This window comes from Micropterus dolomieu, linkage group LG23, assembly GCF_021292245.1.
Source record: "Micropterus dolomieu isolate WLL.071019.BEF.003 ecotype Adirondacks linkage group LG23, ASM2129224v1, whole genome shotgun sequence".
Taxonomy (NCBI): Eukaryota; Metazoa; Chordata; class Actinopteri; order Centrarchiformes; family Centrarchidae; genus Micropterus; species Micropterus dolomieu.
The window spans coordinates 4,497,780-4,513,054 of NC_060172.1; the positions used below are offsets into that span (position 1 = coordinate 4,497,780).

A 15,275-nucleotide genomic window follows, 5' to 3' on the forward strand; every position below is an offset into this window, starting at 1 on the left:
GTGTGCAGCTTGTATAACAGTGTAAAGTAGTGAGCGTACAGCTTGTATAACAGTGTAAAGTAGTGAGCGTGCAGCTTGTATAACAGTGTAAAGTAGTGGGCGTGTAGTGAGCGTGCAGCTTGTATAACAGTGTAAAGTAGTGGGCGTGTAGTGAGCGTACAGCTTGTATAACAGTGTAAAGTAGTGAGCGTGCAGCTTGTATAACAGTGTAAAGTAGTGGGCGTGTAGTGAGCGTACAGCTTGTATAACAGTGTAAAGTAGTGAGTGTGCAGCTTGTATAACAGTGTAAAGTAGTGGGCGTGTAGTGAGCGTACAGCTTGTATAACAGTGTAAAGTAGTGAGCGTGCAGCTTGTATAACAGTGTAAAGTAGCGAACGTGCAGCTTGTATAACAGTGTAAAGTAGCGAGCGTGCAGCTTGTATAACAGTGTAAAGTAGCGAGCGTGCAGCTTGTATAACAGTGTAAAGTAGCGAGCGTGCAGCTTGTATAACAGTGTAAAGTAGCGAACGTGCAGCTTGTATAACAGTGTACAGTAGCGAGCGTGCAGCTTGTATAACAGTGTAAAGTAGGGAGCGTACAGCTTGTATAACAGTGTAAAGTAGTGAGCGTACAGCTTGTATTTTAGGGAGTGTGCAGCTTGTATAACAGTGTAAAGTAGTGAGCGTGCAGCTTGTATAACAGTGTAAAGTAGCGAGCGTGCAGCTTGTATAACAGTGTAAAGTAGTGAGCGTGCAGCTTGTGTAACAGTGTAAAGTAGTGGGCGTGTAGTGAGCGTGCAGCTTGTATAACAGTGTAAAGTAGTGGGCGTGTAGTGAGCGTGCAGCTTGTATAACAGTGTAAAGTAGTGGGCGTGTAGTGAGTGTGCAGCTTGTATAACAGTGTAAAGTAGTGGGCGTGTAGTGAGCGTACAGCTTGTATAACAGTGTAAAGTAGTGAGCGTGCAGCTTGTATAACAGTGTAAAGTAGTGGGCGTGTAGTGAGCGTGCAGCTTGTATAACAGTGTAAAGTAGCGAGCGTGCAGCTTGTATAACAGTGTAAAGTAGCGAGCGTGCAGCTTGTATAACAGTGTAAAGTAGCGAGCGTGCAGCTTGTATAACAGTGTACAGTAGCGAGCGTGCAGCTTGTATAACAGTGTAAAGTAGCGAGCGTACAGCTTGTATAACAGTGTAAAGTAGCGAGCGTGCAGCTTGTATAACAGTGCAAAGTAGCGAGCGTGCAGCTTGTATAACAGTGTAAAGTAGTGAGAGTACAGCTTGTATAACAGTGCAAAGTAGTGAGCGTGCAGCTTGTATAACAGTGTAAAGTAGCGAGTGTGCAGCTTGTATAACAGTGTACAGTAGCGAGCGTGCAGCTTGTATAACAGTGTAAAGTAGCGAGCGTACAGCTTGTATAACAGTGTAAAGTAGTGAGCGTACAGCTTGTATTTTAGGGAGCGTGCAGCTTGTATAACAGTGTAAAGTAGTGAACGTGCAGCTTGTATAACAGTGTAAAGTAGTGAACGTGCAGCTTGTGTAACAGTGTAAAGTAGTGAGCGTGCAGCTTGTATAACAGTGTAAAGTAGTTAGTGTGCAGCTTGTTCAACAGTGTAAAGTAGCGAGCATGCAGCTTGTATAACAGTGTAAAGTAGTGAGCGTGCAGCTTGTGTAACAGTGTAAAGTAGTGAGTGTGCAGCTTGTATAACAGTGTAAAGTAGTGAGCGTGCAGCTTGTATAACAGTGTAAAGTAGCGAGCGTGCAGCTTGTATAACAGTGTACAGTAGTGAGCGTGCAGCTTGTATAACAGTGTAAAGTAGCATGCTTGTGTAACAGTGTAAAGTAGTGAGCATGCAGCTTGTATAACAGTGCAAAGTAGCATGCTTGTGTAACAGTGTAAAGTAGTGAGCGTGCAGCTTGTATAACAGTGTAAAGTAGTGAGCGTACAGCTTGTATAACAGTGTGAAGTAGTGAGCGTGCAGCTTGTAGAACAGTGTACAGTAGCGAGCGTGCAGCTTGTATAACAGTGTAAAGTAGTGAGCGTGCAGCTTGTAGAACAGTGTAAAGTAGCGAGCGTGCAGCTTGTATAACAGTGTAAAGTAGCACGCTTGTGTAACAGTGTAAAGTAGTGAGCGTGCAGCTTTTATAACAGTGTAAAGTAGTGAGTGTGCAGCTTTTATAACAGTGTAAAGTAGTGAGCGTGCAGCTTGTAGAACAGTGTAAAGTAGCGAGCGTGCAGCTTGTAGAACAGTGTAAAGTAGCGAGCGTGCAGCTTGTATAACTGTGTACAGTAGCGAGCGTGCAGCTTGTATAACAGTGTACAGTAGTGAGCGTGCAGCTTGTATAACAGTGTAAAGTAGCATGCTTGTGTAACAGTGTAAAGTAGTGAGCGTGCAGCTTGTATAACAGTGCAAAGTAGCATGCTTGTGTAACAGTGTAAAGTAGTGAGCGTGCAGCTTGTATAACAGTGTAAAGTAGTGAGCGTACAGCTTGTATAACAGTGTGAAGTAGTGAGCGTGCAGCTTGTAGAACAGTGTAAAGTAGTGAGCGTGCAGCTTTTATAACAGTGTAAAGTAGTGAGCGTACAGCTTGTATAACAGTGTGAAGTAGCACGCTTGTGTAACAGTGTAAAGTAGTGAGTGTGCAGCTTGTGTAACAGTGTAAAGTAGTGAGCATACAGCTTGTGTAACAGTGTACAGTAGCGAGCGTGCAGCTTGTATAACAGTGTAAAGTAGTGAGCGTGCAGCTTGTATAACAGTGTAAAGTAGTGAGCGTACAGCTTGTATAACAGTGTAAAGAAGTGAGCGTACAGCTTGTATAACAGTGTAAAGTAGTGAGCGTACAGCTTGTATAACAGTGTAAAGAAGTGAGCGTGCAGCTTCTGTAACAGTGTAAAGTAGTGAGCGTGCAGCTTGTGTAACAGTGTAAAGTAGTGAGTGTACAGCATGTATAACAGTGTAAATCTGCTGTCCCCTCAAAAAAACACCTCACACAGCCGTTAATGTCTAAACCGCTGGCAACTAAAGTGAGGACACCCTTCAGTGAAAATGTCCACATTGGACCCAATTAAATTTGTGCACTTACAGAATACAGTAGTGAGTGTTTTAAATGAGTAAAAACAAAAACACCTGTGCATACTTTTTACCAAACAGGCCTCTTTTCTCCTCCTTCTTGCTGATTTCTGTGCTGATCTTGGAGATCATCCTGAGGAGACGCAGACAGACACAAAAAGGTTATCCAAACTTGTCTTCATCAGTAACAATGTGGTCCACCTGTCTCTGGTCTAACCTGTTATCTGGCTCTACTACCTTCTTCCAAGTGTCACAAAATAACCATAAACACAAAACATTTCTGACCTCTGATGATTCCAGATGTGAACCCCTGCAGGTAAGCAGCAGGTCTTACGGACATCTCTCACCTGTCAGGCTAACATCAAGTTAAATCTAGACACTAAACTCTGGGACCTCTGACTGAGTAAACGTGGCCCCTGGTGGGATCTGGTCTGCAATGCTCAAACTGTCTCCGCCAAAAGCTTGCTGCTGTCTTCATCATGTCGGCCCTTCGTCTCATACTCACGGAGCGTGGAGCTTCGGGAACTTCTGCAGGTCGTTCTCACTCAGGTTCTGCAGAAACAAGAGAGAACAGACGTCACATGTGATGGTGCAGTGTGTAAACAATCACCACCTCCTCCTTTCCTTCCTGACCTCTAACAGAAGGCTTTCACTAGATGTCAGGCTGTTAATTTCCAGTTTGTTTGTTTGTGAACTCACCACAAATCTGGCACCGTTGATAGAGTTCTTCAGGACGGCTTTATCACATCCGGATAGATTCATCTGCACACACAAATTAACACATAGTAACTCAGTCTTCTCGTTTCCTTTCCTACCCTGTCCTTTCTTTCCCTATCTCCTACTTTCCTCTAACTTTCCTTACCATCTCCTTTCCTTCTGTACTTCCTAATGTCCTTCTCCATCTCCTCCTTTTTTCTCTCTCTTGTTCTTTTCTGCCCCATTTGGATTTCTGTTGTGGATACTGCTTGCATATGCTGGATTTGTTTGCCTTAGTTTGGACTCACCTGCTCCTACATGTTGTTCACCATTTTATTATCTAGAATAAACACTATTATCTGCTCTGTGTGTCCTGCGTTTTGGGTCCAAATCCCTTTGTTTCCTGTGTAAAAAAATTTGTGAAAGTCATATCGAGCTGCAAGCAAATTGCTGCAACCAAACCTCCTACATGTTAGTTTAGGGCCCAGAGTTTTCAGTCTCAGGTCGGTTTTCTCAGAGTTGTGCTTTTCTTGTCCCGGTTTAGTCCTGCTGGCTTTTGTGTATGAATGTTTGTTATTTAAGATTTTGCTGCTGAACGGAAACATTTCAAAAGCCACAACCAAAATGTTCACAACATTTACTTATCATTTGTCTTATGGGTTAAATTTATCACATTTAAATGAACACACACTCAGATATCCATCTTTATGCAGATGACACCGTCTTGTATACATCTAGCTCCTCTTCAACTCAAACTATATCAAGATCAACAATCTGTCTTAATGTTCTTCACAAGACAAGAGTGCGTTTTATTCCCAAGAACCAATATTTGCAGTACCCATCCTGCATTAAGCATTAAGAGCAACTGGCACAGACACTAAACATGTTTCTTCTGTCATAATAACATGACAGCCGAGTATCACATCTGTGCTGCATGATGCAACTCAGGAGATTAAAATCGAGCTCATTACCGCAAACTACATGAAACAGTGGGCTGGTTCTCGGCTGCAACATGAAGTGGACTTTATTTAGTCTTTATTTAGAAAGGGGTCCTGCAGAAGCTGCAACATATTTAAACCACAGTTAAAACCACAGATCTCAGATCTGCTGAACTCCAGTTGCTCCTGATACAAAAAAAATGCTCACACTTCACTACTCTGTTAGAGGTTAAATGATAATGGTACATTTTTCCCTGTTAAAAGGTGGAAATTATGCAGAACCTGCTGTAGTTGATTCTGTGCTTCAGCTGGACAAATTCAGAGTCAGTGATTCTGATCCAGTGCACGTCTTTTTGTCAGATTCAGCGATAATCTCCTCACAGTCCACTAATCTCCATTCTGTGTGAGCGCTGAAAAACAATCTGGTGTTTGTACTGAGCCCTGGCTCTGTAAATGAGAAACAAACAAAGTGGAGGACTTGCCACACAACGCTACTCCAGCCATTCCTGCTGTGACGTGTGTCCCAATAACGTTAAATGATTTGCCCACGGACATTCTGCTTACTTTCAGGTTCACTAAAACGTGCTGTTGTTGGAAACTGTACAAAAAAAACAATATAGGCCATTTGTGCAGCTCGTTATTAAGACCCATCTTTATATTCATTGTGGCAGCGACCTCTAGTGGCCAAACGACAGCAGCAAAGGAGGGAGTTGGGTGAAGTATTGTATATCTACATAAAGTCCTCATAAGGAGGCAGGATGGGGTGGTGGACGGGTCAAACCCTGGACTTTAACTCAGGAGAACAGAGTTTGAGTCACATCTGAAACCAAGTAAATGTTATAGCATTTCTGACTCTCGTCACGTGACTTACATGATTTACTTACTTTAACGCAAACCACAAAGTTTTCCTAAACCTAACCAAACCGCAACCGTTTCATAACGTTAACCAAGTGTTTAATGTCATGTGACTTACATAATGTAGGTAACGCTCATAGGTGTTGTTTTGAGAGGCATGGATAAAACAACCTATGTTGTGGTTTAGGTTGGAGGACTTGAGCTGTTGTCATATTTGCTATTAAGACGTCCTCATACCTAAACAACAAAGTAGGTCGATTTCCAAGTGTCCCGAAATGACATTTATGGCCGTTGGAAAGTCCAACCGGATCAGTCCAGCAACAGGCGTGATGTTTAATGTGTGGAAAATATTTGCTCATGGTTTGGTTAGAGTAAGTCACGTGACCAAAGTCTCTAGCGCCATCTAACTTGGCTGAAAACTCAAAATAACTCAACATTCACTTAGTTTCACACGGGACTCGTAACACCATTTGACAGATTTGACCCACCCCGGCCTACCTACTTACACGGATGTCATCTGACTTCCTATATTGCAACGATTGTACGGCCTCTAGAGGTCGTAAAAAACATAAACACGGGTCATAATAAGCAGCATAATAATCTACCTATAAGTTATTTTTCTGGTGAGAAAGGGCTGACGACACATACGAGTGTTTCCTGTTTCAGTCCAGTGAAAGACTTACTGTATGTTATGTGTTACAAGTCACGTGACGTCTAACTCTTTGTAAACGTTATTTTGGTCCGGTTTAGGCAACAAAACTACTTGGTTAAGTTTAGGAAAAGATCGTGGTTTGGGTAAAAATCAAAATAACTATATTTACTTGGTTTCCCATGGGACTCTAACGCCGTTCTCCTGAGTCAAAGTCCTGGGTCGGACCCGTTCACCTCTTTATGCAGACTTTGTCAGTATTTATAATACATCATTAGGCTTCCTCCGTTGCTACTGTCGTACAGCCACTAATAATTAATCTATATGAACATTTTCTGGTGAGGACGGACTGCAGTTAATGACAGTATGCTAACCCACAACATATGCTGTTTTTCCATTACCAGTACCAGCTCAACTCGACTCGGCTCGGTTTGGCCCTGCTCCGTTTTCCATTGCAGATAGCACCCCTCAATGTAGGTCGTCGACCAACTGCCGCGACGTAATTATCAATGCGACCCACACACAGCTGTCTCTTGATTTAAGCGGTATGAAAAGCTTCCAGCTGTGTTTTCCTCTGCCGTTGTTGCTGCAGCGGTCTGTGTGACGGCGGGAGCAGAGGGCTCAGTGAGCGGGCGGCTGGCCGGCCTCACACGCTCCTCCCGCGGGTCACAGCAGGCTTCCCACTTGTGGAGCTCCTCAACTCCGAAAACTTTCAAGCACATTTTTGTTCCACCATCACTTCTCGTAAAACAATATTGTAAATCTACACAGCTGATTTCTAACCTCAAAACTTCTCAGAAGTGGATTTAGTGATGAAATTACATACAAAAACTGTAAAATATAAAACTTCCTGTTGCTGACCTCTGTCTGGCACACTGATGCAGTGAATAGTGAATATTCTCTCTGACCAATCAGCAGTCTGCTGTGTTTTCACGTTACATTTTAGTTTCCCTCAGCTCGCTTGGAACCTCGACGGAGGTGATATGAAAAAAAGTACCTGGAAGCAGGTACAGGTACAACTTTTCCACAGTGGAAACCCAAACAAAGGCGTGTCGAGCTGGTACCGTGCAGTGGAAAAGGGGCAATAGCTGACATTAGTAACATTACTTGCTGTGTTGTTGTTCACTTTGTATCTCAGTGTTTGTCATGATGTTTGATTTCTCCAGAATCACTTACTCCACCTTTAACTGATTTCAGAGCAAAAGCTCACCCTGTAAATGCTGAGGGGATCGAGCCTGAGCTGTTGGATGTGATAGATTGTGTAACTGCAGCGAGTTTGAAGTGTCAGTTAAAAGAAAGAAAGAGAGTTCGGTCGGAGGTCTCACCCTCTTCAGGTAGTCTGCCAGCTGCTGTGGGCTCCACCCCATCACCTCTGACCTGTAAGGCGCTCCAGAACTCATCGTGCGTCCGTCCAGCTGATGTCAAACCGAAGACTTCTGCTCTAACAGGAACAGACCACCATCTGAGTGAAGGAAGGTCACCAGGAGATGAGTTTTTCACCCTTACAGCCTCAGCAGGTCTGTTATTAGTTTCCCCGGTCCTGACGTCGGCCCTGCTGCTGTTCTTCAGTCGGATGTCTGAGGCTCGACGGGCCGCCTCGTTCCTCACCACTCCTTTCTACGAAGTGTGAAACCCAAACTTCTCCTAAAGACTCACAGAAAACTAAAATAACTGTCAACCGTCTTCAGAAAGATTTACTTCCTCAATTCACCTAACTGCTTTCTATCTCTCCGAGAATCTTTCCAAGCAGAGAAACCAGAGAGAAGAAAGCAAAGCGCAGGCCGACATGACACTGAGGAACCAAAATGGCTTCCTTCTTTCTCTCTCTCTCTCTCTCTTCCACTGCTTTTATATGTCTCTACCTCTTTACCTCTCTTTCCTCTTCTATCCCTCCCTCCTTCTCTCTCTCTCTCTCTCTCGCTCTCTCTCTGTCTCAGAGGAAGTGACTGTGCAGAGGGGGGGAGATGAAGGCAAGATCCTCCTCCTCCCCCTGCCTGACCACAGAGCGGAACAGATGCTGCAGATGCACCCACTCGCTGCAGCTCACCGGCTGACGTGAAACACGAAGCACTGTTAAAAACAACCAAGGTGGCAGGAAGATACAGACTCTGGATCAGCTGGAGAGTCCGGTCTGATCTCCGTAGCATCTGTGGCGCCGACGTTTAACACTGAACCCGGGTCAGATTCAGGGAATCGCCTCCATCAGTAGAAGTGTATTATTAACATATGCGTCAGAGCTCAACTGATGGGGAAAGTACATTTACAAGTACTGCACCCAAAGCATACTTCTACTTCACAACTTTAATCTGACAGATAGGAGACGTACTAAACTTGCACATCAGCAGCAAAAGTTCCCATCAGCTCCACTTTGAGCAGCAGCACGTTCGCATGTAGAAGGCCTGAGGTTAAAGGACCAGCAGCATCCCTAACTTCATACATGTTTCCTGCGTGTCAGGATCAGCTCCTCTTCACAGATGTTTTAGTGTGTCTTGTTTAAGAGTGTCAGAGGAAACACCATCATCTCCTTCCTCCTCTGTCAGTCATGCTGGCTTGTTTCATCACATGACCCGGGTGCTTGTGAAACTGAGTGATAAGAGCTCCGAACACGACCGGACTCCACGCAGTGTGCAGAGCAAAGCTTCAGAGGCAGAAACAGCTCGCAGGTGGGATTTTAAAAGGCCAAACCTCGTCCTGGTGACTCACAGACATACTGGTAAAAGAGAGATGCATTATGGGAGCGCAGATACTAAAATAAATCCCCACATGTAGAACTGGCGGTAACAGCTGATGGTAACAGCGCAGCTGCAGCGTGAAAATGCAAATGAACAAACTGCGGTCCAGCTTAAACCCTAATTTTACATTGATCTCTCCTTAATACTAACAAGAAGAACAAACTAACGTCTGATCAAGTTTACAGAGAGCAACAGCCCCATCGGTTTCTGCTTCTCTGTCTGAAAGAGTGAAAATACACAAACATGTTTTTTAAACTTATTCAAAATTCTTCTGTCTGAATGAAAGAGTCTATGAGCGCACATCAAATGTAGCTGTTAAAGGATTCAAGTAGGACTTAATTTACAGTCAGGTACTTTTACTTTATATACAGGTACTTTTTCTTTATATACAGTCAGGTACTTTTACTTTATATACAGGTACTTTTACTTTATATACAGGTACTTTTTCTTTATATACAGTCAGGTACTTTTACTTTATATACAGGTACTTTTTCTTTATATACAGACAGTTACTTTTACTTTATATACAGTTACTTTTACTTTATATACAGTTACTTTTACTTTATATACAGGTACTTTTACTTTATATACAGGTACCTTTACTTTATTTACAGTCAGTTACTTTTACTTTATATACAGTCAGTTACTTTTACGTTATATACAGACAGTTACTTTTACTTTATATACAGGTACTTTTTCTTTATATACAGACAGTTACTTTTACTTTATATACAGTTACTTTTACTTTATATACAGGTACTTTTACTTTATATACAGGTACCTTTACTTTATTTACAGTCAGTTACTTTTACTTTATATACAGTCAGTTACTTTTACTTTATATACAGTCAGTTACTTTTACTTTATATACAGGTACTTTTACTTTATATACAGACAGTTACTTTTACTTTATATACAGGTACCTTTACGTTATATACAGACAGTTACTTTTACTTTATATACAGACAGTTACTTTTACTTTATATACAGACAGTTACTTTTACTTTATATACAGACAGTTACTTTTACTTTATATACAGGTACCTTTACGTTATATACAGACAGTTACTTTTACTTTATATACAGGTACCTTTACGTTATATACAGACAGTTACTTTTACTTTATATACAGGTACTTTTACTTTATATACAGGTACCTTTACGTTATATACAGTCAGTTACTTTTACTTTATATACAGGTGCTTTTACTTTATATACAGACAGTTACTTTTACTTTATATCCAGTCGGTTACTTTTACTTTAGATCCAGTCAGTTACTTTTACTTTATATCCAGTCAGTTACTTTTACTTTATATACAGGTGCTTTTATTTTATATACAGACAGTTACTTTTACTTTATATACAGGTACCTTTACTTTATTTACAGTCAGTTACTTTTACTTTATATAAAGTCGGCTACTTTTACTTTATATACAGTCGATTACTTTTACTTTATATATAGTCGATTACTTTTACTTTATATACAGTCGATCACTTTTACTTTATATACAGTAGATTACTTTTACTTTATATACAGTCGATTACTTTTACTTTATATACAGTCGATTACTTTTACTTTATATACAGTCGATCACTTTTACTTTATATACAGTCGATCACTTTTACTTTAAATACAGCCGGCTGGTGGGCTTCTTTTACTTTATATACTGTCGGCTATTTTTACTTTATATACGGTCGATTACTTTTACTTTATTTACAGTCAGTTACTTTTACTTTATATACAGCCGGCTACTTTTACTTTAAATACAGCCGGCTGGTGGGCTTCTTTTACTTTATATACTGTCGGCTATTTTTACTTTATATACGGTCGATTACTTTTACTTTATATACAGTCGATTACTTTTACTTTATTTACAGTCAGTTACTTTTACTTTATATACAGCCGGCTACTTTTACTTTAAATACAGCCGGCTGGTGGGCTTCTTTTACTTTATATACTGTCGGCTATTTTTACTTTATATACGGTCGATTACTTTTACTTTATATACAGTCGATTACTTTTACTTTATTTACAGTCAGTTACTTTTACTTTATATACAGCCGGCTACTTTTACTTTAAATACAGCCGGCTGGTGGGCTTCTTTTACTTTATATACTGTCGGCTATTTTTACTTTATATACGGTCGATTACTTTTACTTTATATACAGTCGATTACTTTTACTTTATTTACAGTCAGTTACTTTTACTTTATATACAGCCGGCTACTTTTACTTTAAATACAGCCGGCTGGTGGGCTTCTTTTACTTTATATACTGTCGGCTATTTTTACTTTATATACGGTCGATTACTTTTACTTTATATACAGTCGATTACTTTTACTTTATTTACAGTCAGTTACTTTTACTTTATATACAGCCGGCTACTTTTACTTTAAATACAGCCGGCTGGTGGGCTTCTTTTACTTTATATACTGTCGGCTATTTTTACTTTATATACGGTCGATTACTTTTACTTTATATACAGTCGATTACTTTTACTTTATTTACAGTCAGTTACTTTTACTTTATATACAGCCGGCTACTTTTACTTTAAATACAGCCGGCTGGTGGGCTTCTTTTACTTTATATACTGTCGGCTATTTTTACTTTATATACGGTCGATTACTTTTACTTTTTATATAGTCAATTACTTTTACTTCATATACAGTCGGCTATTTTTACTTTATATATAGTCGATTACTTTTACTTTATATACAGCTGGCTGGTCGGCTATTTGTACTATATATACGGTCGATTACTTTTACTTTATTAATGGTCGGTTACTTTTACTGTAAATACAGCCGGCTGGTCGGCTACTTTTACTTTATATACAGCCGGCTGGTCGGCTACTTTTACTTTATGTACAGTTGGGTACAGTTAACTAGTTTAGTCCAGTGTTTTGATTTTGTTGTTCACCGCTCTGGGCATCACACTGTTATTTAAGCTATGTGAGCAGATTAGAGGGGAAAAGCCCAAACACCACACACACACACACACACACACACACACACGGCAACTGAGTTAATTAAATCTCTGTTTCTGGAACCGGAAACTCAGAAATTTCTCCCAAACTCCATTTTCACAAAACACTGCTTGTTGGAACAAACCCACAAAACTGATGTTGAACCATAAAACGTCACAAGATCCTTCTACCAGAACTGTGATTCTGTATAACTGCAGTTAGTCTCGATACCAGAGAGACGCCCTAAAGAAAAAAACACTGATCAGGTAAATGTTCTTTAGTAATAATAATCATCATCAGCAGTTTCTGCAGGAGCCACAGGCTGGTCATCAGTTTGCCAAGCGTTCAGAAGAAAGACAGCGAACTTCCTCTTCTTCTTCCTGTTGATCAAACTTGGTTTCAGGCTGGTGCACCAACAAAACAACTTCCTTCACAACCAGAACAGTAAACGAAAACCCTCAAGACACAGAATGTCACCTCAAAGAGCCATTTTAGTAGTTTCTGTGGTTTTGTCCACAGCCTCAGCATTTTGAGTGTTATGCATTCATTCGAACTAGAGCTGCAACTTTTACTCAACTGAAAGTAATTAAATTAATCATATAAGACAAGAATAATCTGTCACATCATATGGCCAAAAGTATGTCGGGGTCCAGTTGGTTTCTCGGCTCTTTCATTCCAGTGATGTTGCAGTATGCAATGATATTAAACACGCCTCTTCAACTCTGTGACAAACAAAACTCAACAGGTTTGTGACACGTTAACTTTGGGATTCTATTTAAGTGTCTTGTCCGAATTTTCCAACACTGGGGTAATACTTACAGCCCAACACACCACATATACTACGTTTTTTTATGTTACTACACACAGAAACTGTTACAAAAACATAAAACATAGTTTAATCCAGACGATTCCACTTCCATTATCAAAGGTACAGGAAATGGTTCAGCCGTTTACTTCCCACAGAACATCATTAAGTGTTGATGCCATTTATTAGATTATTAAAACACAGAATCCACTCGGGAAGGGAAGTTGGGTTACTTTGACGAGCTGAGGGCGTCTTTCTTTTATACAGTATCACGGTTCTGGTAGAAGGATCTTGTGACGTTTTATGGTTCAACATCAGTTTTGTGGGTTTGTTCCAACAAGCAGTTTTTTGTGAAAATGGAGTTTGGGGTAAATTTCAGAGTTTCCAGAACAGAGTGAACTCTGTTCGGAGTCGCCCTCACAGCCAAATCGAGCTCCCTAACCTGCGAAGGGTTTAAATACATCGGCCACCTTTCAGACGAACGACCTTCTTCCCCCAGCGCGAATAGGATCTGACGTTATCGCTGCACTCACTGCTGTAATACGTGTATTAAATAAACAGTTTATTATATTTAAGATTCAGGATTGATGAGGAAAAGTGTTTTACAATAACGAATCTGAAAGCATTTTTTCATTTATTTTGTGTCAAATATTTCTTTAAGAACATGAAAAGCCTGTATATTTAAACCGGTTTATCTTCGCCTATATGAAAAAGATTTCACAAATACATTTCAGTATTAATCAAACATTATACTGAAGCACTATAGTCTGAAGAATTTCAAACAGTTAAAATGTTTAAAACTAAATTTCTTTAATGCCTTTGTTGCTTGTCACGTGATCCCTGTCTATCTTTATTATGTTCTATTATTCCTTTGTTTAATGTAGGCTATTTTGTTTTGGCTGAAGATTTTCGTACAAGATGAAAACGATTCAATAAAAACAACAGTTGTATTATCTATCAGATAAGAGCATTTTTTAATTAAACACAATGTTGTTAATCTGTGAATGGTGATATGAAATGTTAGTGTACTTTGTTTAGTTTAAAAAAAAAAAAATCCTACATGTTAACCGGCGAAGTCACGCGGAACTCGAAAGAAAAGGTCCCCCTTCGTGCAGCAAAGGCTGCAACACACCTTCAACAAGCCGCCATCGGTGCTCACTCGGTGTTGGAGGGTTCAACAACCCACTACCTCTCCGCACACGTTGGTTTTGGACGTCACTCAGAGTGGCGGACCCTCCGCATGATCGCGCAAACGGAGAGGAAGTAGGTAGGGAGAGGGAGGAGCACGCAGTTTCAGAAAGGCCCTGCCTGTGTCTCCTGCCGGTCAACGTTTGTCATTTTGTTCTGCCTTTAAAGAGCTCCCCCTCCCCCGGCTTGTTTTTGGTGATGCGTTCACCGACACACACAGCAGTGAAGCAGCCGATAAATGTGAGACCAAACGTTAGAAAGAAAAAACAGTGTGTTTATTCAAAGTGTTTCCTGACACAATAAGACTCGATCCGACATGTCGACAAAAAAACAAACTGTGACTGATGGAGCTTTTCTGTCTTCTTGCTGTCAAAATAAAGATTTAACAGGTTAAAACTGTTTATGTTTATAACTCAGTTCTTGAAATCAGAAACTCAGAATAAAGTACTTGAACTGTACAAACTGCAGGTTGTGATTACAAGAACTGGAATCTATAAAACTTTATGTTCTAACTTGTTCAAATGTTTCTGCGTGTGAAGAAGAAATGTTGAAGGTGTTGTGATGGGAAAAAAAATCCATGTTATCTGCATGACCTCGAACGTCTCGCAGACGTTTCACTCAGCAGACGTTTAAATTGAAAACATCACCTGAGCAGCTACTTCCTGTCTCACCTGTGCCCTGCTGCACACACATTTAGAGGACGTTCACCTTCATTTTCACGTCTGTGACAGGAAGCTGCTGACTTTGACAGTGATGGGTGGAACTACCAAAATAAGAGCCTGGCTGTAGATAAAAAGAAGAATACAGTTTGAATGTCTGAACCAGGACTGAGGGTAACGGCCGCAGCCTGCAGCAGGACGACTCCTCCTCCTCCCTGTGTCCAGAGTCTCCTGGTCTGAAAGTCAAGCTGACTGAAAGGGGCGGAGCAAAACCCTGTTTCCTGTCCTGGCGCGTGGCGGTTTCACTGTGGAGTTGAGCTGCACGGCGTCAGTGACTCTTCTTAGACGAGCCGAAGCCGGAGAACCCCATCACAGCCGCCATCTCGTCCTCCTCCTCCAAGTCCACGTCCTCCTCCGCGCGCCGCTTCCTCTCCTTCTGCTTCTCCTTCTTGTAGGCCTTCGCCTTCTCCTCCTGACAAGCACACAGTCAGTCGTTAACTTCACCTGTTCAGGAGCAGCCAGACGACCTCGGGCTGCAGCCACACTTCTACGCTTCTGCTTTAAAGCGAAAACGAGCTCAGAATTGATCTCCGTCTGTATTAGAACGACCGGGAGTTAGCGCTGGGATATATATTTTATACCGGAGCTCTGCCTAACAGTACCGGGATATGACTTCTTGGCCCATATCGCCGAGCCCTAACGGGAGCACAAGGAGACTGTGGCGGCGGGAAACAGTCTGGAAGTCGTC

The 15,275-nt window shown here is 41.2% G+C and overlaps 1 protein-coding gene across 1 annotated transcript in view; it reads right to left on the minus strand.

Annotated features, from left to right (window-relative positions):
• The window catches only part of lcp2a (lymphocyte cytosolic protein 2a), a 25,671-nt gene extending 17,614 nt beyond the window's left edge, over nucleotides 1–8,057 (minus strand). Inside the window, exons 1-4 of the mRNA XM_046040970.1 lie at nucleotides 7,507–8,057; nucleotides 3,743–3,805; nucleotides 3,549–3,595; nucleotides 3,111–3,176 (exon numbers count right to left, since the gene is read on the minus strand). Of these exons, the coding sequence (XP_045896926.1) occupies nucleotides 3,111–3,176; nucleotides 3,549–3,595; nucleotides 3,743–3,805; nucleotides 7,507–7,581 (251 nt within the window). The 5' untranslated portion in view covers nucleotides 7,582–8,057. The remainder of the gene's footprint in view (nucleotides 1–3,110; nucleotides 3,177–3,548; nucleotides 3,596–3,742; nucleotides 3,806–7,506) is intronic.
• Nucleotides 8,058–15,275: the final 7,218 nt, after the last annotated feature.